Source organism: Vicia villosa, linkage group LG1 (genome assembly GCF_029867415.1).
Source record: "Vicia villosa cultivar HV-30 ecotype Madison, WI linkage group LG1, Vvil1.0, whole genome shotgun sequence".
In the NCBI taxonomy this organism is placed as follows: Eukaryota; Viridiplantae; Streptophyta; class Magnoliopsida; order Fabales; family Fabaceae; genus Vicia; species Vicia villosa.
In genome coordinates, this window is record NC_081180.1 from 133,939,184 (window position 1) to 133,962,359 (window position 23,176).

The following is a 23,176-nucleotide window of genomic DNA, read 5'->3' on the forward strand; positions in this document are numbered from 1 at the left end:
TGGATATCAAAACTATATTGTTTGATATCAAATATTTTAGGTCCATAAGATCGAGATGCAAGAACAACTTAATATGTATAAACAAGAAAGATCAACTATATTTAGGATGTTGGATCGACCAAATGAACATATGACTTTGAAATTCTATGCCCAAAAAGACAAGACTCGTGAATGATATTGTCTCACTTCTTATATAAAAGGTATAACATGTTCTACTTCAAGTGTTTTTTATTTTCCAAACTCATTACTCCAAAGAGACAAGACTCGTGAATGATATTGTCTCACTTCTTCTTATATTACGTTTATAATGACTTTGACGGTAAAATATGTTTTATGGTTTTCATCTTGGACAACAACCACAAAGAACATTTACCATTGAGCGTATATCTAGTCACACTTGAGAATGTGCATTTGCACACAAATAAACTTTGAAAATTATGTATACAACTCTACACACAATATCTCTTTCAGTCGACCCACTGTTGTTATACAAATGATCTGCATTATTTTAAAATTTGACCAACCGACTCTCAAATAATATTTAAATAATATTATCATTAATTAATTAAATTTAAATAATTTGTATTCTCTTACTCAAAATCATGGATACACAACTATCAACCACCTTTGTTGAAGCTCATCCACCTTCTACCTTTTTGAGGTTGATTTTATGTTCTAAACCAAAACATATACAAATCTAAACAATAACCATCTCAAATCATCAATCATCCGATTTTAATAAATCAAAGTTGTCAACTAAAATTTTGGAATCTAACTCAAAATTTATATGACACTAACTAAACTCTAGGATCTAAAAAATTGCATGTCAAAGTCTCAAAAGATTCTCCCTCCCTAATCAAGACTACATGATGAATCTAAATAGTTTTCACTCACACCTAAATAGTTTTTGCCAAAAAGGATGACAAAGCCCAAGCAAGACCCATAAAATTTTAAAATCCAAAATAATAAAAAACTCAATCAAAATCACAATAATACCCTTAAAATAATAACAACAAATTAGAAAATGAATTAAATAATAAAAATTGCAACAATTAACACGGCTTATTATCTTCTTTCTTACAATGAAATTTTATTTATTTATTATAGGGTAGTAGAAGATAGATTGAAGAGCGAAGACTGCGAAGGAAAAGTGGGTTACAAAACACAAAACACATTAACAGAAGAAGCATACTAGTCATTACAGCAAAAGTGTTTGTTTATTGCCTCTGATTCAAAAAAGCTGCAAGTAAAAAATCGATTTCGAAATCCATTTTTCTGATTCTAAAAAGCTGACTACAGTCAACACAGCCAAACACATCACAAATGGGTTCGGGAAGCAGAAGCTATTCTGCGAATCCCAGCGATTACAAGCTTCTAGAAGAAGTAGGTTACGGTGCAAGCGCGACGGTTTTTCACGCAGTTTACCTCCCTTACAACGAGGAAGTAGCTGTGAAATCTCTCGATCTAGATCGATGCAACTCCAATTTCGAAGATATTCGAAAGGAAGCGCAGATCATGAGCTTAATTGATCACCGGAACGTGGTGAAATCGTATTGTTCGTTCGTTGTTGATCATAAGCTTTGGGTTATTATGCCGTTTATGGCGCAGGGTTCTTGTTTGCATCTAATGAAAGCTGCTTATCCGGATGGACTTGAAGAAGATGCTATTGGATCGATTCTTAAGGAAACGCTTAAGGCGTTGGATTATCTTCATCAGCATGGGCACATTCATCGGGATGTTAAGGCGGGGAATATTTTGCTTGATACTAATGGTGAAGTCAAACTTTCTGACTTCGGTGTTTCCGCTTCTATGTTTGATACTGGTGATCGGCAGCGGTCGAGGAATACTTTCGTTGGGACTCCTTGCTGGTACTGGTTTTGCTTCATTATGCTTCTTATGTGATTGCGATATTGTTTCGTTGTTCCGATTATGCATATTATTTGATTTGATTGAATATTGTTTTTGTGGTTGGTTTTGAAGGATGGCGCCGGAGGTGCTGCAACCTGGTACTGGTTATAATTTCAAGGCTGATATATGGTCTTTTGGAATTACTGCACTTGAGTTGGCTCATGGTCATGCACCTTTCTCTAAGTATCCTCCAATGAAGGTGTTTATCAATCTGAAGGGATAAATGTGCTTGTTGTTCACTTCAACTTTTTGTTATTATCATGTAATTTGAAATTTGAAGGAGATAGTTACTTGCTACTATTAATTGTTTGTGTTATCTGTTTAGGTTTTACTCATGACCATACAGAATGCGCCGCCCGGCCTTGATTACGATCGTGATAAAAAGTTCTCGAAGGTATGGCTTTTCTTTCTACCTACACGTGTCATTGTTATTTACGTAAGATACTTCTTTGTTATGAGTATTTGTACATTTGCGGTTTTATTTTGCATGTTAATTAATTATGGCTTTAACTGATGAGAGTAAAGAGGGATTTGGATATCGACAAGGTTTTGTAAAAACATTCCACGGTCGCGGGGATGCCTCAATCATATTTGATTGCAATTATCTGCAATATTAAGGATTGACACAATCTCTATCGGGACTGCGATTGGGGATGCAGTAGTCATATTTGGTTGCAATTATCTACAATATCAAGCATAACGATGCAATCTCTACTGCGGCTGGGGCTGCATCTGTCATATTCGATTGCGATTATCTGCAATATCAAACATAATGACGCAATCTCTGTTACGACTGCGGCTGGGGCTGCATCAGTTATATTTGATTGCGATTATCTGTAAATCAAGCATAATGACGCAATCTCTACTGCGACTGCGGCTGGGGCTGGATCAGTCATATTTGATTGCGATTATCTGCAATATCAAGCATAATGACGCAATCTCTACTGTGGCTGGGGCTGCATCAGTCATATTTGATTGCAGTTATCTGCAATATCAAGCATAATGACGCAATCTCTACTGCGACTGCATTAGTCATATTTGATTGCGATTATCTGCAATATCAAGCATAACAACGCAATCTCTACTGCGACTGCGGCTGGCGCTGCATTGATTGCGGTTATCTGCAATATCAAGCATAAAGACGCAATCTCTACTGCGACTGCGGCTGAGGCTGCATCAGTCATATTTGATTGTCATTATCTGCAATATTAAGGATAACAATGCAATTTCTACTGAGGACATATTAGTCATACTTGATTCATGATTATCTGCAATATTAAAGATAACGACACAATCTTTACTCCGATTGCGATTGGGGACATATCACTGATATCAGTCATATTTGATCTGTGATCGTCTGCAATATTAAGGATAACGACACAATCTCTACTCCGCCCATGATTGGGGAAATGTTGGTCATACTTGATTAAAATCATCTATAATATAGAGGATAACAATGCAATCTCTACTGTGAATGCGATTTAAAATGTTGGATGTTGTTTCTTTATTGAATTACAATGTGTTGAATTAATAATTACAGTGGACTGATAGTACTAGTACTTCAATAGTAACAGTCTAGTTAAAGTATTTCTTGCTGTGATCAGTATTTTAAGAAATGGTTGCAATGTGCCTGGTAAAAGATCAAGTAAAGAGGCCATCCATGGACAAGTTACTGAAACACTCCTTTTTTTTTTTGAAAATCTAAAACACTCTTTCTTTGTCATGTGTCTGTGTGTGTATTTGTGATTTTACTTGTTTGCTAATTAATTATGGCTAATAAGTAATGAGAGTAAAAAGGGATTTGGATATAAACGAAGTTTAGTAAAACATTCCGCAATTCGGGCTGCATCTGTCTTATTTGATTGTGATTATTTGCCATATTAAGGATAACGATGCAATCTCTACTGCAACCAATGATTAGGGACACACCAGTCATTTTTGAATGTGATTATCTGTTATATCAAGCTTAAGGATGCAATCTCGATTGTGACTGCAATTTAATATGTTGGATATTGTTTGTATATTGAAATTACATCTTGTTGAATTAATAGTTAAAGTAGATTAGTAGTACTCCTAAAAAAAGGAGTACTTTAATAGTGACAGTCTAATTAAAGTATTTCCAGTTGTGATCAGTCTTTTAAGGAAATGGTTGCTATGTGCCTGGTAAAAGATCAAACAAAGAGGCCGTCCGTGGACAAGTTACTGAAACACTCCTTCTTCAAACAAGCCAAGCCTCCGGAGCTTTCTGTGAAGAAATTATTTGCTGATTTACCGCCTCTTTGGACTCGTGTAAAAGCCCTCCAGGTTTGATTTCGTACATGCTTCAATGCCTGTTATGTAATTTCTCTTGTTCTGTTACGTTTGCATGACTTCACTGAAATGTTGCAGCTTAAAGATGCAGCTCAACTAGCACTGAAGAGAATGCCTTCTGCTGAACAAGAAGCAATATCTCAGGTAAAGCTGATATTCAAATTTTATTTGTCATTAAGTGTAGTCTATTTTTTCTGGTGGTTTCTGCAAGCATTTTCATGTATGGGTTTATACAAGCTAAATTTGTCATTTTACTTTTCTTTCTCTTGATACTGGTTTCTTTCACTACTAGAAAATTTCATTGCAGAGCTTATTCCAGTCTGGTTGTTGGTTGTTAGAGTTAGATACAGTAGATTATGCACTTGAAATGGTAGAGCTTTGGTTGGTTTTCCTAGAATTAGTTGTCAATTTGATCTAATAAAAAGAAAGAGCTAGCAATTTCTGGACTTCTTAATTTACAAATCATAATAATAATCATGATTGCACACTCATTTGGCCTTGCAGTGAAAGTTTACTATTTTGATAAATGCTTTCACAAAGATTATTTCTATAAAAAGCTCTCTAATTGTTAAGAGTCCTACATTGGATAATATATGGTCTGAACATGTGCTTATAAGTGGGGGAAATCCTCACCCTACTAGATGGTTTTTTAGGGTTGAATTAGGCCCAACCACATTTCTTAACATGGTATCAGAGCCAGATTTAAGATCCCGGTGCTATCAAGTTTTCGATATCGGGCCACCCACAATTTATTTTCATGCCCTATATGTGCTTATAAGTGGGGGCAATCCTCTTCTTACAAACCGGTTTTGTAGGATTGAGTTAGACCTAAGTACATTTCTTAACAGTAGTATAAAGAAAAAAATCTGTGAAAAACAATTTTTTTTCTTGTTGCTCTGTTTCCTGAGAATATCCAGTTTTTTTGCTTATTTTTAACACAGCTTTTTTTTCCTTTTGCTTTCACTTAAAGGACCTATATTTTTTTGGCCAAACACCTGAAAAAGAATTAAGAACAAACAAATAGAGTACTTTTCTTAACTAAATGCATCTTTTGTTAACAAAGGGGATGAATTTTAGGCAATTGGTCTCAATTCTGACAATGTTTTTGGTTATCTTTCGAAAGTTAGAAATTTTAAAGCTTTGGAAAATATAGATTGAAGTGTATGTTTTTCTTGCAGAAAAGAGAATACAACGTCGTTGCTTTTGTAACCATTGAAGTCTAATCCATTTATATATTTCCCTTTCTAGAGTGAATATAAGCGAGGAGTTAGTGCGTGGAACTTCGACGTTGAAGATTTGAAAGCTCAAGCTTCATTGGTATGAATTATCATGTTTCAGATTATATGTGGCTGTTTTTTCTTTGATTGGTCAGAACTAATATCTTATGATTTTACTAGGTGCAAGATGAAGATGATATTGCAGAGATAACGGAAGAAGATGAAAACAAGTTCTTCAGCTCTAACAGGGTTGGTTGAACTAACTTTATTTATCACAATAATACAACCAGTGTCTTATCACAAATCACGTCCAGTGAATTCTTACCGTAAAAATAATCTATGAAAATCTTTGTTTAATTGTAATGACAGGATGCAAGTGATTCTCAATCCCGCGTGGACCAGAGAAATTCAGATAACGCACAACAAGACGAGTCCACGTTACAAGTGGGTGGTAATGAGGTATCACAGAGTGATAAAAGAAATGGATTGATTGCTGAGGCATCAGCATCTACTTCAGAAAAGGACGTGGGAACAAGCAAAATTAAAACTCAGGCAGTGAAAGTTGGTAAAACCCAAAGTGGGCCGCTTGTGCCTGGCACAGTGCTTGGTCATTATTTACCCGAAAGAGGACGTCTATTTGAAAGGTATGTATGGTATTGCATATTATATCATTGTTATTTGTTCTTATATTGGGTTATATTTTGAAGTTTTAGGGAGTGGAAATAAAATGAAAGGGATATAATAAAATGGAAGGGATGGAAAGTAAAACATTGTCACCCCCATGTTTTAACAGTAATGCAGAAACAAACTGTATGGTTGTATTAGGAATCTAGAGAAGAGAATGGAAAATTGGTATGAACAAAGATAAGGAACAATTTTTTTGGATGATTTGAAATCTACAGAAAAAAATTCTCCCGGATTTCCTCTCCCAGCAGAGCCTTTGCTCAGTTCACTCATTGCGGCCAAATATGAGTGATACTGATACCGCTACTCTTGCATCGTCCATTTATTTATCAAATTTGTTAGCTAACTACTCTAATTTTCTTTAACTGATTTTCCAATCTGTTGTCTAAACAATCACCCTCTTGAATTTCAACCTTGTTGTCAAAGTTGCAATTTGGAAATTGGAAATCTAGGAAGCTATGCTTAATCTTGTTAGTCCATTCTGATATACATTGCTCCAAGAACAGTAAAAGACTATTATTATTATTATTCTGTCAGCTTGGGCTTGGCCCTTGCCATAATGTCCAAATAAGACCTTGGTTGGCAGAAGCTTCCTTTACCTTACCTTACCTTAACAAGTTTCATTCCTAAAATCAATTTGGACCTGCTCAAGCTTCAAATTCAAACCCTCTGTTCAGAATATCAATGCTGTCCCTTCCCCTTTCTCCTCTGTAGAACCCACTTCTTTGCACCAGGGGGATGGATCTCTTAGGTGCAAACACCTGTCCGTGTAGGCTGGCGTCTGTCAGCTTTGGTTGTGGTGGCCGGTGGGGGCATAGCCGAACTTTTAATAACATGAATCTTAATAGAGCAGAGATCAAGGAATAGATGGACAAGGATTTATTGATATATGGAATAAGGAAAACGTAATACAAAGCCGAGCAAAGCTCCACAGTTTGAGAAACAAGCTTCTCACTGCCTAACCATTAAGGTGAAATGGAAATAACAACCCTCCCTAACTAATTCCCTACTATGCGACTTATTATGGGAATTGTAAACATCCTAACAGAATTGCCACATCAGCTATCACACTTTCCTTTAGGCTCCTTTCTTAATCCGTCTCTCATACACACGCCACACCTTGGGCCCAAAATTTGCTTTGTTAACCAATATGTCTCCTACCTTACTAACAGGCCCATTCCTATCAAATCTTTATAGTGGCTGTACAGTTTTGTTGATCTGGGAGCGAAGCCAGTAGACCAACTGGACTAAAAACCTAGTTTCTTTTTTTTGCCACCAAGTGGTACTTCCACCCATGCATCACTACAGTAAACAGATCTATCTCCTTCTTGACCACATCAGTCCCTGGTTCATCATTTGTTTCTGTTACCTTATGAAGTTGTTGTTTTGTTTCTTGATTTTCCAGTTTCTTCTCCAATGACCAAGCTGGTTCTGGTTTTACTCCTTACTTTTCTCATATCCAACCAAATGAGTCACTTCCATTAAACTAGGAAATGTTGACACCATTCCCCAAGAATGAGATCCAGCATTACAAAACTCAATACCTCTTCCATGTTTTCTATGTGTTATGCGTTTGATTATGGAGGAGCAAGCCCTTTCCTTCGCGTTTGCACTTTCACCCTTTCCATGTTGACATAATTTTCATACTTCTTCAACAACCTATTCTGTCAGAACCAGCTGTACAAAGTGTTAATTAGTTGTATATTTTATATTTAAATAGGATTAAACTCTCATAAATAGGATTTGATTAGCTGAATAATGTGTATGTATTTATAGAAATTACTGGCCCTTAGTTATAGAATTGAAACAGGAATTGAAACAGGGCAGTGATGAGTATTTATTAGGAATTTCCTTTTCTAAATACATTGTATTCTATTTAAGAGCACAGGCTGCTCTATCATAATAACAGAAAAATTATCTCTGTCATGGCATCAGAGCTCCAAAATCCATAGGAGCCTGTTAAAAAATTGTGGCCTGCATTGCCATTGTTTCCGCTGTGCGGCCTGCATTGCCGATTTTATTTTACAGTCTATATTGCTGTTTTCTCAACAAAATTCAGAATGTCTGAACCAGTTAATACCCCTGCCCCAAACACTGGCTCTGTTGAACTGCAGAATGTTCAACCTAGCCTTCGTCTCAATGGTAAAAACTACCTCAAATGGTCTCATTTTGTCCAAACCTTTTTAAAGGGAAAGGGCAAATTGAATCATCTTACTGGAAAAGATACTCCAGTAGCTACAGACAAAAAGTTTGCTGCATGGGATGAAGAAGATGCTGTTGTAATGTCATGGCTATGGAATTCCATGGTACCCGAGATTAGTGATGCGTGCATATTCATGAAGACCGCCAAAGAGGTGTGGGACAGTTGTAAAGAAAATTATTCAAAGGTTGGTGATGCTGCACAAATTTACGAAATTAAGATGAAGATTGCGACTACCAAACAAGGAGATCGGTCCATTAGTGAGTATGCACAAACTCTACAAAACCTATGGTTGGAGTTGGATCACTATGAACATTTTGAAGCAAAATGCACAGCAGATGCTACTTTACTAAAAAATTATAAGGAGAAGGATAGAATCTATAAGTTCTTAACAGGTCTGAACAACGAGTTTGATCCAATAAGGATTCAAGTACTCGGAAAAGAGTTACCCTCACTAAATGAAACCATGGCTGCCTTTCGAACAGAAGAATCGCGAAGAGGAGTGATGATGGAGCCTCAATCAACTCAAAGTTCAGCCTTAGTAGCAGAAAGTCGAGAGAAGAACATCGACCAATGGAAGAACGGTCAAATCGGAGGAGCCCCCAAAATGGAGATTGAAAGAGGGGATAGCAAGGATTCTCTATGGTGTACATTCTGCAAGAAGCCAAGACACACAGAAGACAGATGCTGGAAACGTCATGGAAAACCGCCAAATCATAATCGAAATTGGAACACCAAAGGCATTCAACGAGGAGGACCAGCACATGCTCACTTGGTCCAATCAAGTGTTGTTGAGGGAAGTCATTCCAAACCTACTGCAGACTTCAATCCAGAAGAAATTACAAAACTAAGGGAATTACTAGACTCTTTAGGCAAACCCACAAATACAGGTAGTTCTTCCATGGCATTATCAGGTAGTTCTCATCCTTATGCTCTTAGTGTTATACAATCTACAGAAAAAAAGACATGGATTGTTGATTCTGGGGCTACGAATCACATGACCCATTCCTCTACTGAGTTTATCTCTTACACACCGTGTCCAAGTAATAAAAAGATTGTCACTGCAGATGGCACTTTTATTACTGTTGCTGGAAAGGGAGATATTCCACTAAGTCAAAATTTAATTTTGAGAGATGTCTTGCATGTGCCCAAATTATCTGCCAAATTGTTATCTATTCACAAACTTACAACAGATTTACAATGCTTAGTAACATTCACTCCTACACTTTGCAAATTTCAGGATCAGGAAACGGGGAAGATGATTGGACTTGCTAGAGAGGACAATGGGCTCTACCTTCTTATGGAAGCGCGTGGGACAAGTAGCATTAAGAGTCAACTTCCATTGTCTATGTTGTCAGAATCTGTTCCTTCCCTTAATAAAGAAATCTGGTTGCGTCACTTCCGGTTTGGTCATCCTTCATTTAGCACTCTCAAAAATATGTTTCCCACCTTGTTTCAAGGTATAAACTTAGAAAATTTTCATTGTGATGATTGTGAACTTGCTAAACACAAACGTGTTAGCTTTCCTAATAATAATAATAAAAGAATGTCTACTCCTTTTTCCTTAATCCATAGTGATGTTTGGGGGCCATCCAATATCCCAAATATATCTGGGGCCCGTTGGTTTGTCATTTTTATTGATGATTGTACTAGAGTGTCATGGATGTATCTCTTAAAACAAAAAAGTGAAGTCACTCAAATATTTAAATTGTTTTTTCAAATGATAAGAACCCAATTTGAGACTACCATCAAACGGTTTCGTTCTGATAATGCCAAAGATTATTTTAATCAAACATTGTCTTCCTTTTTCACTGAAAATGGTATTATTCATGAATCATCATGTGTCCACACCCCACAACAAAATGGGGTGGCTGAAAGAAAAATTGGGCATATTCTCAATGTTACCCGAGCATCTTTAATACACACAAATGTTCCAAAACAATATTGGGGGGAGGCTGCTCTTACTGCAGCCTACTTGATTAACCGCTTACCCTCTCAAATTCTTCAGAATAACAGCCCCATTCAGCTCCTCTCCAAATTCTACCCAAATTTCAAAACTTCAAACAACCTAGTTCCTAGGATCTTTGGATGTGTGTCATTTGTCCATGTTCATTCTCCACATCGAGGAAAACTTGATCCTCGAGCTATTAAATGCATATTTCTTGGTTACTCCCCTACCCAAAAGGGTTACAAGTGTTATCAACCTACAACAAAAAAGAACTTTGTGTCTATTGATGTCACTTTTGTCGAAACCGAATCCTTTTTTTCCAAACCTTATCTTCAGGGGGAGAAGGAATATATTGAAGATAAGGATGATTTGTTCCAAGACCTTTCTTTTATGCCCACTTCATTACAGACTCCTAATGCTACTCGTCCACTACAAGTTTACACAAGAAGGGCAGCACCTATTATCCAACCTGTGCAAGTTCCAGAATCTGACCCAAATCCTGAAACTGTAATTGATGAGACTGTTTTAGAGGAGCAAATTGTGCCCCCTGAAACTGAAGTTGATGGGACTGTTTTAGAGGAGCAGAATATGTCCATGGATGCTAGAGATCTTCCAATTGCAATAAGGAAGGATGTTAGAGAATGCACAAAAAGGTCAAGGTATCCATTGTCTCACTTTATATCCTATAATAATTTGTCCAACAATCATAGAAGTTTTCTTGCTCATTTAAACAGTACCACTATCCCAAAAAATGTTACTGAAGCACTAGATATCAAAGAGTGGAGAGAAGCTATGAAAGTCGAAATGGATGCACTAGAGAAAAATGGAACTTGGAAGTTAGTAGAGCTTCCTAATGACAAAAAACTTGTTGGCTGTAAATGGGTATTCACCCTTAAATACAAGTCTGATGGAACACTTGAAAGGTATAAAGCAAGACTAGTAGCTAAGGGGTACACACAAACGTATGGGATTGACTATCATGATACTTTCTCTCCCGTCGCAAAAATGAGCACTGTCAGAATTTTGTTATCTCTAGCAGCTAATTATGGATGGAATTTGCAGCAATTCGATGTCAAGAATGCTTTCCTACATGGGAACCTTGAAGAAGAAATTTACATGGAGGTCCCACCTGGGTTCAGCTTTGAGAAAGGCAAAGTTTGTAAGCTAAAGAAGGCCCTTTATGGACTGAAACAGTCCCCTAGGGCCTGGTTTGGCAGGTTTACTACTGTGATGAAAGATATGGGATTTAAACAAAGTCAGGGAGATCACACTTTGTTTACTAAGCATTCAGCCTTAGGGGGAGTTACTGCACTAATTGTTTATGTGGATGATATAATTGTAACAGGAAATCATCAAGCAGAAATGGATAGCCTAAAAGTGTGTTTGCTGAAAGAGTTTGAAGTAAAAGAGTTAGGCAGATTAAAATATTTTTTGGGCCTTGAAGTGGCACACTCTCGTCATGGTATTTTCATTTCTCAACAGAAATATGTGCTGGATTTATTATCTGAAACTGGTAAATTGGGATGCAAACCAGTAGAAACTCCAATTGAACAAAATCACAGACTTAGTGAATTTGTTGAAGATGCAAGTGTGGATAGAGAATCCTATCAAAAGTTGGTTGGAAAGTTAATATATTTATCTCACACTAGGCCAGACATAGCTTATGCAGTGGGAGTGGTGAGTCAATTCATGCATAATCCCAAAGAAAATCATCTTAGAGCTGTTTATCGAATTTTGCAATACTTGAAGGGCACTCCTGGAAAAGGAATTCTATTTACAAAGGGTGAAGGAATTACTTTGGAAGCTTATACAGATGCTGATTATGCTGGATCAGTAGATGACAGAAGATCCACATCCGGATATTGTACTTTTCTTGGAGGAAACTTGGTGACTTGGAGGAGCAAAAAACAAAACGTTGTTGCGAGGTCAAGTGCAGAAGCAGAATTTCGGGCTATGGCTTTAGGTATTTGTGAACTCCTATGGCTGAAAATAATTCTACATGACCTAAAGATTGAATGGAATGGACCCATGAAACTATATTGTGACAACAAGTCAGCAATAAACATTGCACATAATCCAGTGCAACATGATAGAACGAAGCATGTCGAAGTAGACAGACATTTCATCAAGGAAAAATTGGATAGTGGGACAATATGTATACCATTTGTATCAACTGGAAATCAGCTGGCAGATGTTCTTACAAAAGGATTAAGTGGCTCTACATTTCAATCTATTATCAGCAAGTTGGGAATGGGTAATATCCACTCTCCAACTTGAGGGGGAGTGTCAGAACCAGCTGTACAAAGTGTTAATTAGTTGTATATTTTATATTTAAATAGGATTAAACTCTCATAAATAGGATTTGATTAGCTGAATAATGTGTATGTATTTATAGAAATTACTGGCCCTTAGTTATAGAATTGAAACAGGAATTGAAACAGGGCAGTGATGAGTATTTATTAGGAATTTCCTTTTCTAAATACATTGTATTCTATTTAAGAGCACAGGCTGCTCTATCATAATAACAGAAAAATTATCTCTGTCATATTCCTCATTTGCTTTAGGTCTTCAATTCGTCCAACCTTCTTGGTCTTACAATTGTTAGATATGTTGGAATTTCTGCCTTCATTGCGGTCCTCCCCTAGCTGCTTCATTGTGGCATTTGGGTTGCCTTAATTGCCGCCTCCAACACCTTAAGCGTGTTGGCTGTGAAAGTGATTGAAAAAGTGACTAACTTGCTGAACCACTTGAACCAATATAAGTTAAATAGGTAAATTTTATATGAAAGAAATGTATATATAATATAGTTTGAAGTTCACAATTTAAAGTCTACCTTTCTGAAGAATCCTCTTGTTCACTTTTATCTTTATTGATTGTTTATAAGTATACTATGTAAGTAGCTTAATTTGAAGTTCAAATAAATAAAGCAAAACATTTTGTGTCCAATTGGTCATTTTATGCTTATTGGTAATTGAGGTGTCCTTGCTCTAGTTTAATTTGCAATTCTTTGCTACTTTTAGGTTTGAGAATGAAAGTCAGTTATCAGGTGAGAAAAGTAATCGCGATATACGTCGTGCTCCAAGCTTTAGTGGTCCATTGATGCTTCCTAATCGTGCTTCAGCAAATAGTTTATCGGCCCCAATAAAATCCTCTGGAGGTATTTCAATTATCATTTGCATTGTAAGCTATTTTTCGAACCAGTCCTGTTAAGCTCTTGGTTTTGATTTTTGTTTCACCACCACTTGTTAGGATTCAGAGATTCCTCAGATGATAAATCTAAGGCTAATCTTGTGCAAATTAAAGGGCGGTTCTCAGTGACATCAGAAAACTTAGATCTTGTCAAGGTATATTTTTTTTCCAATAGTTGATTTGACCTTATCTACAACTTTAACTGACTTCATTTGTTGCACAGGATATTCCTGTAAGTTCAGTTTCACGCCGATCTCCACAGGTTGGTTGATGGTTTAATTAATTATTGTCAATTGTTTACATTTTACTCCTCTCATTTGATATTCTCTTCCTGTTACATGACATATAGGATTCTTCACCACTGAAGAAATCTGCCAGTGTTGGTGATTGGATGGCGGATTTCAAACAGCAAATGGTTTGTAACTTTCCGTTTGTTCTAAAGCTAGCTTTCTTATTTATCATATTTTTGTGAATATTGGCGTCTTTGGTTGGTTAAAGAGTATCTAGGATGTTTTATTGATTATTGTATTTGTGTGATATATAATGCTCGTCTGTCTTTCGTTGGATGTATTTATATTCAGCCAATTGGAGTTGGACAGTCTTCCAATGATTCTGCCAATGTGAATATTCCCGCATCTGTTATTGTGCCTCACCTTCACAATCTTTACCAGCAGACGTCTATTCAACAGGTGGGGAAACTGTTTTCCGTTGGATAATTGATTATGTAACTTAACAAATTTATAGTCTTATCGGAGAGTTGTTTCATTCCAGGATCTTATAATGAATCTGTTAAATAGCTTGCAAACTGCTGAGGCAAATGATGGTGAGTGAAAGTTTTTCCATTATGTTTGAAGACGTTCTTTTTTCTGTATAGCATTGATTACATGATGAGTGCATTTAATATTTTCAGCTTCTCAGAATGGAAAGTTGCCACCAATACCTCGCAGTTCAGAAAATAATGGCAGTGTAAGCAAATTTTCATTTCATGTAGCCCCATAACTTGTATGCTTAATTAACAAGTTTTTTTAGGGCATTGTTTAAGGAATCAAAAGAGATAACCTTTGTATAGAAAATTGTGTATTTATTCGACAAATGTTTGACTTGTATTTCCAATACTAAAGTTTTTTTTATAGGTTCTTTAACCAATGCCCTTATGACACTTGTTAACACAATCCATATTTTTAAAACATGTTTTCAAGAGCTTGATTTTCCCCCAAACGTTTCATAGGTTGAGACATCAGCTCCAGAGAGAGAACAACTTCTGCTGGCCAAAATTTCAGAACTTCAGTCTCGGTTAGTTATAAGTTTGTAAAACACTTTTCAAGTAACCCTTTTGCTTTGACTTCAAAACGCTCACCTGGTCCTTCTATTTTGTGTTGACAGTGTGACCAGTTTGACAGATGAACTTACTTCTGAGAAGTTAAAACACATGCAGGTAAGTTACTCCACAAGTTTTTATGATTCATTATCATGCTTGATTTTTCTTCAGCCTTTTTGGGTTCATCATGCTTGCATTACATATATGTGATGTCCACCTTGGAGACTTTTGGTTAAAACCTTAAGGGCTCGTTTGGCAGCTAACATAAAGAAGATACAATAGGATAAACTATTATTATATACAATATTATAATCTGTTGTTTGGTGTACCAATATGAAAAATCCATTCCATTACAACCTATTAGCTAAAACTTTTCCCTGAGGCTGAATTAAAAACTAACCAATAGGGTAACATTATATGAAAATGTAGTTTTATAATTCAGTACATCTTCATTACATTTATTATTTTGGTGTTAAATACTTTGTTTAGAAATATATAAAGTTATGGTTCTTATACAATGAATAATGATTTCATTAATTAATATAGTAAAAAAGATTAACAGTTGATTATTTTTTTTTTAAATTATAGAAAACCATACAGATAATTTATCATATTCTTTTACATAATTTTTATCATTGTTGTTGAAAAAAAATTGATATAATTTGAACATGATTTATACTATATTTTATATTGTATTATATTATAACATAACATTATTTTGCAGGTATCAAACTCAATTTATGAAAAGAACGATCACATTCACATATTTAAATCATATATACTCTTATTGTTCACTTGTCATTTCTATAATCATCTTGTTGTGTTCAAGGCCATGAAAGGGCCCCTGATGGTTTCTGCGAAACTAATAAACAATTGGGTTATCCTTTTCCGCAGTTGCAACAACAGGTATCTGCTTTCCATAGCCAGGAGCAAAACGGAGAAAGAGAGGAAGGTGCATGAATGTGGATAATAATGATAGTGTTTAGTGAAGTAAGTGTACACCAGCTGTGATGATAAATTATAAGTTGTACTCCATTCTCTCTCTCCCCTCCTCTCTCTCTCTCCCCCTCCCTCTACCTCTCTCTGCTGAAGCGGCTCTGCTCTTTGCATGTTGATGGTCAATAAGAGTCATGTATCTTCTCCTGTCCAGCTTGCCTTGTTTTCAGCAAGCCTTTGTAACAATCTGAAAGCGAGGCGAGTGAAAATGAGCAAAATGACCTGTGAAGGTTAATCTCATTATTTATTTCATTCAAGATTCAGATGTATATAATCTTCTCTTTTGCGGTATCACACTGCAATCCACTATGGTTGGTTGCAGATTAGGAGTTGAAGTTATAGGGACACAACCCCAAGGGAAAAGTAATATCTCTACATATTATGTTGTTTATAAATTATATATTATATTATTATTACTATATCTTATTTGAGCTTGTATAGGTTTATTGTATTCTACCTACTGAATAATAACAGGTTTTTGTACCAATTGAATCAATGTAGTCAAATGATTTTCAACTCTTCAAATTAAGTTGTCTTGTTTCATGTTGAACTGCATTATAATTGGGTTTGCTCATGTTAAATGTGATTTTAATGAAGTTACAAGCGTTTGATTTTGTGATGTGAAATTGATTTTGCTTTCTATTAGAAATGTAGTTAGTAGTTAGTTACTGGTTTGTGAATGACTGTAAATAGGTTTACTGTAATTACTTAAATTCACTTTTCCTCATTTGTATTATTCTATATTCATCAATACAAATATTCCTCTAGGCATTTTCTCTTTTCCTTTATTAGCTATAACTTTCTTTTTTGAAAAAAAATCAAAGGTCTCTTCAATTTGATTTTTAAAATTTTGGTGTTTTATTTATTTTCTTTTTTAAAATATTTTTTTGTGATGTTTAGTCTGGTTGACTTCATTTTAGATTCTATTCATAGTGGTTAAACATGATGATTTTGTCTTGAATGGATAACTTAAATATTGGAATGCCTGCTTTTGTTATGAGCAGTGAAGTGCTCTCCATGATTAAACTTTGTGTCTTAAAATAAGTTTATTGTTGCTTCATCTGATAAAACTAGAGCCGTTAAAATGTATTAACTATTATGGATTAGTCTGAAAAACTTGATAAAGCATCAGACTTTTGCTTCATTTGATTTTAAAAACTTTGTATCTATTATGGCTAATTTGTATGGACCACGGGTAGTCTGTTTAATTTGTATAATTAAAAATTCTAAAATTGTAATGTTTATGTTATTTCATTTGAAAACCAATGTTGAATTGCCATACTTCATTAAATTTAATCTTTTATATTATATTATATTTAATTTTTTATTTTTAATATTAAATTAATATTCAATTATTTAAAGTTTTGTTTTAAAACTATCTTTACATCTATTATGACTTCAACAGTGGTCAAAAAAGTTCTTTCTAAGAGAATAGGAATATGATCATCTTCTTTATGTTTATGACCGAAGTCAATGAGAATGTACAAATACCAATCCTAATAAGTACATCCTCCGGTATTCTTACTGAATATTTTATGGACCTATCGACTAGTTGTAAAGATATTTTTGTAGGTTTTCCCTATCGAGACTGAATCTTTTACAAATAGACCGGGGCATTAAGCTTATACTAGCCTCAAGATCACACAGGGCTTTGTCTATGGTAGTGTTACCAATGACAAATGAAATTGATAAACTTCTCGAGTCTTTCAGTTTTAAGGCTAATCATTTTGATTGATAACTTTGCCCTCCCCAGTAAGCAGTTGTGCTCTAGTGTCATCAAATCTTTACTTATTAGACAAGATTTTCTTTAGGAATTTAGCATATGTAGACATATGAGAGAAAGAGAGTCTCAATGAAGGGGATGTTGATATGGAGCTTTTTCAATAGCTCAACAAACTTCTTAAATTACTCCTCAATTTTTGCTTTTGCAAATCTCGGTGAGAATGAGATCGAAGGCTTATATAGAGGCGAAACTACATACAAATCTTCTTTTTCTCCTTCAACAACAACCTCTTTTCAATTGGTGTCGTCTCACTCTTTTAAGCATTTCCTTCATCACTCTTGTTAACTAAAGGTTCATGATCCTTACTTCTTTGCAGTGTAACATCGTTTATCTGCCCTTTTGAGTTTTGCTTAGGTTGTACCGACAAAATTTCGGTTGGGACTGATGTAGACACTTGTTGTTAGTCTACTTAAGAAATTTGAGCTTCAAGCATTTTGTTATGAGTGGCCACGCCGTCTACCTTGAACGCGAGATGTCTAAATGCCTTATTAGTGTGAAGATTCTGAGTCTTAAAATCCTCGTTTTTCCTAGCTTGGGTCTTTACAAAATTTTCCATCATCATTTAGAGCTTTCACTTTCGAGGAGTAGCAACAACATCCTTCTGCCCTTGAAATCTAGGTGGGGTAGCCAGAGCTACAAGATTTGCTACAATATGAGGTAATTATTTTTATAAATGAAATTTGGATGATTTCTCCACCAAGATTTATATGTATTAGAATACGAATTCCCTATAATTCACCAACTTAGGGCATAATTCACCACCATACAGTACATGCGCAACCTATAAAGAAATCCACATTTCTTTGATCTAGTGTCATCACGATTTAACTTCGGGAGAAGTTTTTATACCCACCACATCTTTCACAACTCATTAAATCAAATGTTTGTCTTCTATCAAAACCTAAATCACACCTCTCGATAACTATCCCAAAAATTAACTTAGGAGCTTCCACCCAAACTCATTTAAACATATGATCATGTAATGTAAACATTTGTTTAATGGTAAAATCTTTCTTAATGTCAGCTTTAACAACATCGATATTAGGAATACTTGACTCACCAACCTCTGATACATTTTCTAGATCGACAACATCAAGGTGCATCTTACCTACAACATTGAACGTGAAAGAAATAAAGTAAATAAGATATTATACCGAAAGGACTTGTCAAACAAAGTTTAAAGAATTCGAAAGCTTCTTACCCACATTATTAAAACAAGAAAAATTAATCAACAACAAATGTGATGTTAATTACTTTTAATTTTTAACAATTTTTAAATGACGTGGATTGTCACGTTGACTTTCAAAAATTGTCCTAAAATAAATTGCATGATAGATCAATTTATATCTATAATATAAGAAAATTAATGGTTGTGGAAAAGTCTACAATACCCTTATTTGCTTTTTTGCCACCACATTAAAATTGTCTTTATTTGGTCTTTGTACAATAAAGTTTTTAAATTTATTATTAAAATAATACAACCCTCATATTTTTATCAAACTTACCAAATCTTCTCTTTTATCACTTTCTCACTTTTTTCTTCCACAATTTTCTTTGTAAATATTTTTGTATAAGAAAATTTACTATTGAACCAAATATTTTTGTAAATAATACTTAAACAAAAATATTTTTTTATACGGAATTTTTTTTATTATTGATCTATATATTTTTATATACGAAAAATAATATTTATAATTCAACAATTTTTATTAAAAAATGGTATACGGGAAAAAAATCTATAATTGATCTAAATATATTTGTATACGAAAATTTACTATTAATCCAAATATTTTTGTAAATGATACCTAAACCAAATTAAAATTAGTACACGAAAAAAATCTATTATTGATCTATATATTGTTATATACGAAAAATGGTATTTATGATCCAAATATTTTTTATTCAAAAATGGTATACGGGAAAAAATATATTATTTAAGAAAAATGGTATTTATGATCTAAATATTTTTTATTCAAAAATGGCATATAGGAAAAAAATTTACTATTGATCTAAATATTTTTATATACAACATTTACTATTGATGCAAATATTTTTATAAATGATACCTAAACAAAAATGAAGTCTGTATATGAGAAAAAAAAATTTATTGATTTAAATATTTTTATATACGAGAAATGATATTTATGATCAAATATTTTTGATTCAAATAATTAATTATTTATTTAAATATTTTTTTTTTCTTAATATTCTATTTAAAATAAATGATGTATTCAAATGCGTGTAACAGAAAAAAAACCCGTACATACGCACGGATTTGTTACTAATTAACTTGATTTGATGGTTAAATACTTGCCTCAAAATAAAAATGTTGTTTACATAAACGTTTTTCCAATTTGCCCCATATAGTATTGTATTGAATTGTGGTTTATTTATCATGTAATTTGGTATATTCAGTCCTCATTTTATTAAATAAATCACATGATTCCATTTTGTTAACCATGTGATATGTTATTAACTAAACTTGGTCGCACCGCTCAAACATATGAAATCACAAGAACATACCATTCCCTTCCCACTTCAATTAATAAACAAACCAGCTGGCCATGTGCATATTATTAAGCATATTTTTTCACTTGTCTACCTCACCTCTTTTCCTATCTTCTAATTTATCATTTAATATATCAACCCTTATAATTAATATTACCTCTCTATAATATACTCTCTAACACATTTTTTAACTTTTCTTTTCATATTTAAATTATATATAAATCTCACTAAATTTACTTTTTTCTTTTAATGATGAGATACCTATATACAACTATCAACTAATAATAATTGATTTTTTTAAGTGAGAGGAATAATATATATAAGTTTAGATTCCAACAATCAAGTTGACATTAGTGTAATAGTGTCTCTTCTAATTTCATTGAATGATCATTTATAAATCTTCCACTTACCAGATTTCAAGCCAATAAAAGTCCCCCTTGTTGGGTCCTAAATCTAAGAAAAAAATGGCCATCCACAACACCATCTTCTTCTCTCTTTCTTCTCTCCTCTTCACATTCCTCCAAATCCAAACCAAAGTCTTCTCTCTCCAATACAAAGTTGGAGATCTAAATGCCTGGAGCTTACCCTCCTCATCAAACCCTCAAATCTACACCAAATGGTCCAAACTTCACAACTTCACCCTTGGAGACTCACTTTGTAAGCATTTGTTTATTTACAATATCTTCTTAATTTTAGATTTCTAATTTTACTATTTTTTTTCTTGTAGTGTTTCTATATCCACCAAGTCAAGATTCATTGATTCAAGTGACACAAGAGTCCTACAAAAGCTGCAACACTAAAGATCCAATATTGTTTATGAACAATGGTAACTCTTTGTTTAACATAACATCATCACATGGTGATTTTTATTTCACAAGTGGAGTCAATGGTCATTGCCAAAAGAATCAGAAGATTCATATATCTGTTGGTGGAACTGGAAATGTTGATGTAGAAGCTAGTAGTCCTAATTCATTGCCTGCAAATGCAAATGCACCTTCTTATCAAGCAGCTTTTGGGAACATTCCAGTAGCTCCTTCTTCATCAAATTCACATCACATAGCTTCAAATTTTCATGTCTTTGTTATTGGATTTGGATCTGTCATATATGCAATGTTCTTTGGTTTAATGTAATGTATTATTTTAATATATTAATTTTGTTTACTTTGGATTCTTTTTGTCATTGATTTGGATCTGTATGGTGATTAAATTGAAATGTAAAACATTTATTATATAATAATTGAAATATTCTTCCCCTCTTTGTTACCCAATAAAAAACAAAATGTAATACAAAGAATTTTGCAGAAATGTATATGGTACATTCTCAATCATAATTTTGCACAAAGAAGGTAACATAAAAACAAAGACATGAGCTGGAGACTGGGATAAAGATTAAAATCTCAGTCTGACAGCTTGATGGAAGGACATACCAGAGTGAGGAAAACTGTGGATGGAGGTAGAGGTGGCATATTGTATGAGGAAGTATTGAGGTGGCAATTTTATTGAGAATGGCAATGATAACCTAGAATTGAATAGAGAAATTATATATGTACATCTAAAATTGAATGTAAAAAAGGTGTCGATTTGTAATTTTATGGTATATTAGTGTGTTTTTGAAAGAAATTATATACGTACATCTAAAATTGAATGTAAAAAAGGTGTCGTATTTTATGGTATATTAGTGTATTTTTGAAATCGGTGAAAGTGTGCGAGATAAAAGATATATTTTTTCCGTTTTAAATTATAAGATGTTTTAGAGAAAAAAAAATTATCTCAAATTATAAATTATTTTATAATTCTAGTACAATATTAATATAATTTTTTTTCAATATGCTCTATCATTTATTACTCTTCCTTTTTCATTGTCTTTTAATTTTACTTTCCAATGTAATTTATTGAAGATATTTTTATAAAGTTATATATCATTTCAATTTCTCATAAAATAATAATTATATTTCTTAATGTGTGTGGAATGCTCAAAAATGTTTTATAATTTGGGAGGGAGGTAGGAGTTACAATACAGTATCAAATATGGTGTTTAAATTTATTTATTTTTTATTATCAAGAGGGCTAAAAGTCCACAAGAAGAAGGCTACAGACAAATAACTCTAGGAATACTAGGGTTGTTCTCATCACCTCGACAAATATACTCAAAATTAACAGGACAATCCTCCAAAATGTTATACTCTTCCTTCAATGAAAAGTTATGTTTTGCCAGTGCGTCATCCAGTTGGTTAGCTTCCCTATGAAGATGTTTGATATCTAATTCCTAGTCAAGATCCCACATACCAATTATCTTGGCTACTAGGTTATTCCCTCCACTATTGATATTCCTCCTCTTGTTGACATCCTACACTACAACCAATGAATCCACCCTCAATTCTACCTTATTAAAATTCATTTTTTGAGCAAATTGCAACCCTTCATATAGGCCCCATATTTCAACAAGATATGGATCACCTCTCTCTATAAATTTCGAAAACCGACTAATTTTTAGTGTTCAAATAAGATAGCTCATGGTAATAACACCACTTATCAATTGTAGTATTTAGAAGAAAGTGTTTTTAATTTCAGTTTTGGTTTTAGAATGTCTTTTTTTCAAAAAACATTATATCCTTTTTTATTTACTTGGTTTTTTTAAGTTTGTTTTAACTTTATTTTAATTTAGACAATATTATTTGTAGTTATTACTACATTAGCATGGTAAATATGGTAGGATGATTTCATTTTTTTATAAATATATTGAAAATATTTAACCCAATACAAGATCTAAAAGTCAAAAAATACATTAGAGTGTTGATATGCTTACACTAGATTTGGTACACCGTATAGTTACACCAGATAAAATACAGCAAAGCTTAAATATTTTTGGAGGAGTGCTAACAAGCATTCATTTGTATTTGAAAAAGTGAAAAATTAATTATTAAATAAAATAAAAATATCAAACCGTATGAAAATACGGTGTAGTTGTCATGTGCAGTGTACAAATATCATTCCTGATATTTTTGTATTAAAAAAAATAAACCGTAATTATTATAAAAACAATTTAACTGTATAAAGAGATGGTGTAAGTGTAGCTTTGAGTGTGGAAATAAACAGTAAGTGTAGCTTTGAGTGT

General features: G+C 33.7%; 2 protein-coding genes across 2 annotated transcripts; both read left to right on the forward strand.

The window, feature by feature from the left end:
- The first annotated feature begins 1,097 nt into the window (after nucleotides 1-1,097).
- On the forward strand, nucleotides 1,098-16,313 carry LOC131644248 (serine/threonine-protein kinase BLUS1-like). The gene is made up of 18 exons (XM_058914695.1): nucleotides 1,098-1,868; nucleotides 1,981-2,107; nucleotides 2,234-2,302; nucleotides 4,042-4,212; nucleotides 4,297-4,362; nucleotides 5,467-5,535; nucleotides 5,616-5,684; nucleotides 5,805-6,079; nucleotides 13,288-13,424; nucleotides 13,517-13,611; nucleotides 13,680-13,718; nucleotides 13,806-13,871; nucleotides 14,038-14,145; nucleotides 14,228-14,279; nucleotides 14,367-14,422; nucleotides 14,685-14,749; nucleotides 14,840-14,891; nucleotides 15,669-16,313. Exons 1-18 carry the CDS (start codon nucleotides 1,324-1,326, stop codon nucleotides 15,732-15,734), a joined length of 2,127 nt encoding a protein of 708 aa, XP_058770678.1. The 5' UTR covers nucleotides 1,098-1,323; the 3' UTR covers nucleotides 15,735-16,313.
- A 4,086-nt stretch (nucleotides 16,314-20,399) lies between these two features.
- LOC131617238 (early nodulin-like protein 8) lies at nucleotides 20,400-21,331 on the forward strand. The gene is made up of 2 exons (XM_058888576.1): nucleotides 20,400-20,718; nucleotides 20,789-21,331. Exons 1-2 carry the CDS (start codon nucleotides 20,526-20,528, stop codon nucleotides 21,190-21,192), a joined length of 597 nt encoding a protein of 198 aa, XP_058744559.1. The 5' UTR covers nucleotides 20,400-20,525; the 3' UTR covers nucleotides 21,193-21,331.
- The last annotated feature ends 1,845 nt before the right edge of the window (nucleotides 21,332-23,176 follow it).

Coding starts and splice junctions, on each gene's coding strand:
- LOC131644248 (XM_058914695.1), top strand. CDS start 1,324: ATGGGTTCGGGAAGCAGAAGCTATTCTGCGAATCCCAGCGATTACAAG. Junction 2,303..4,041: donor GTGATAAAAAGTTCTCGAAG/GTATGGCTTTTC, acceptor AGTTGTGATCAG/TCTTTTAAGGAAATGGTTGC. Junction 14,280..14,366: donor AACTGCTGAGGCAAATGATG/GTGAGTGAAAGT, acceptor TAATATTTTCAG/CTTCTCAGAATGGAAAGTTG.
- LOC131617238 (XM_058888576.1), top strand. CDS start 20,526: ATGGCCATCCACAACACCATCTTCTTCTCTCTTTCTTCTCTCCTCTTC. Junction 20,719..20,788: donor CACCCTTGGAGACTCACTTT/GTAAGCATTTGT, acceptor TTTTTCTTGTAG/TGTTTCTATATCCACCAAGT.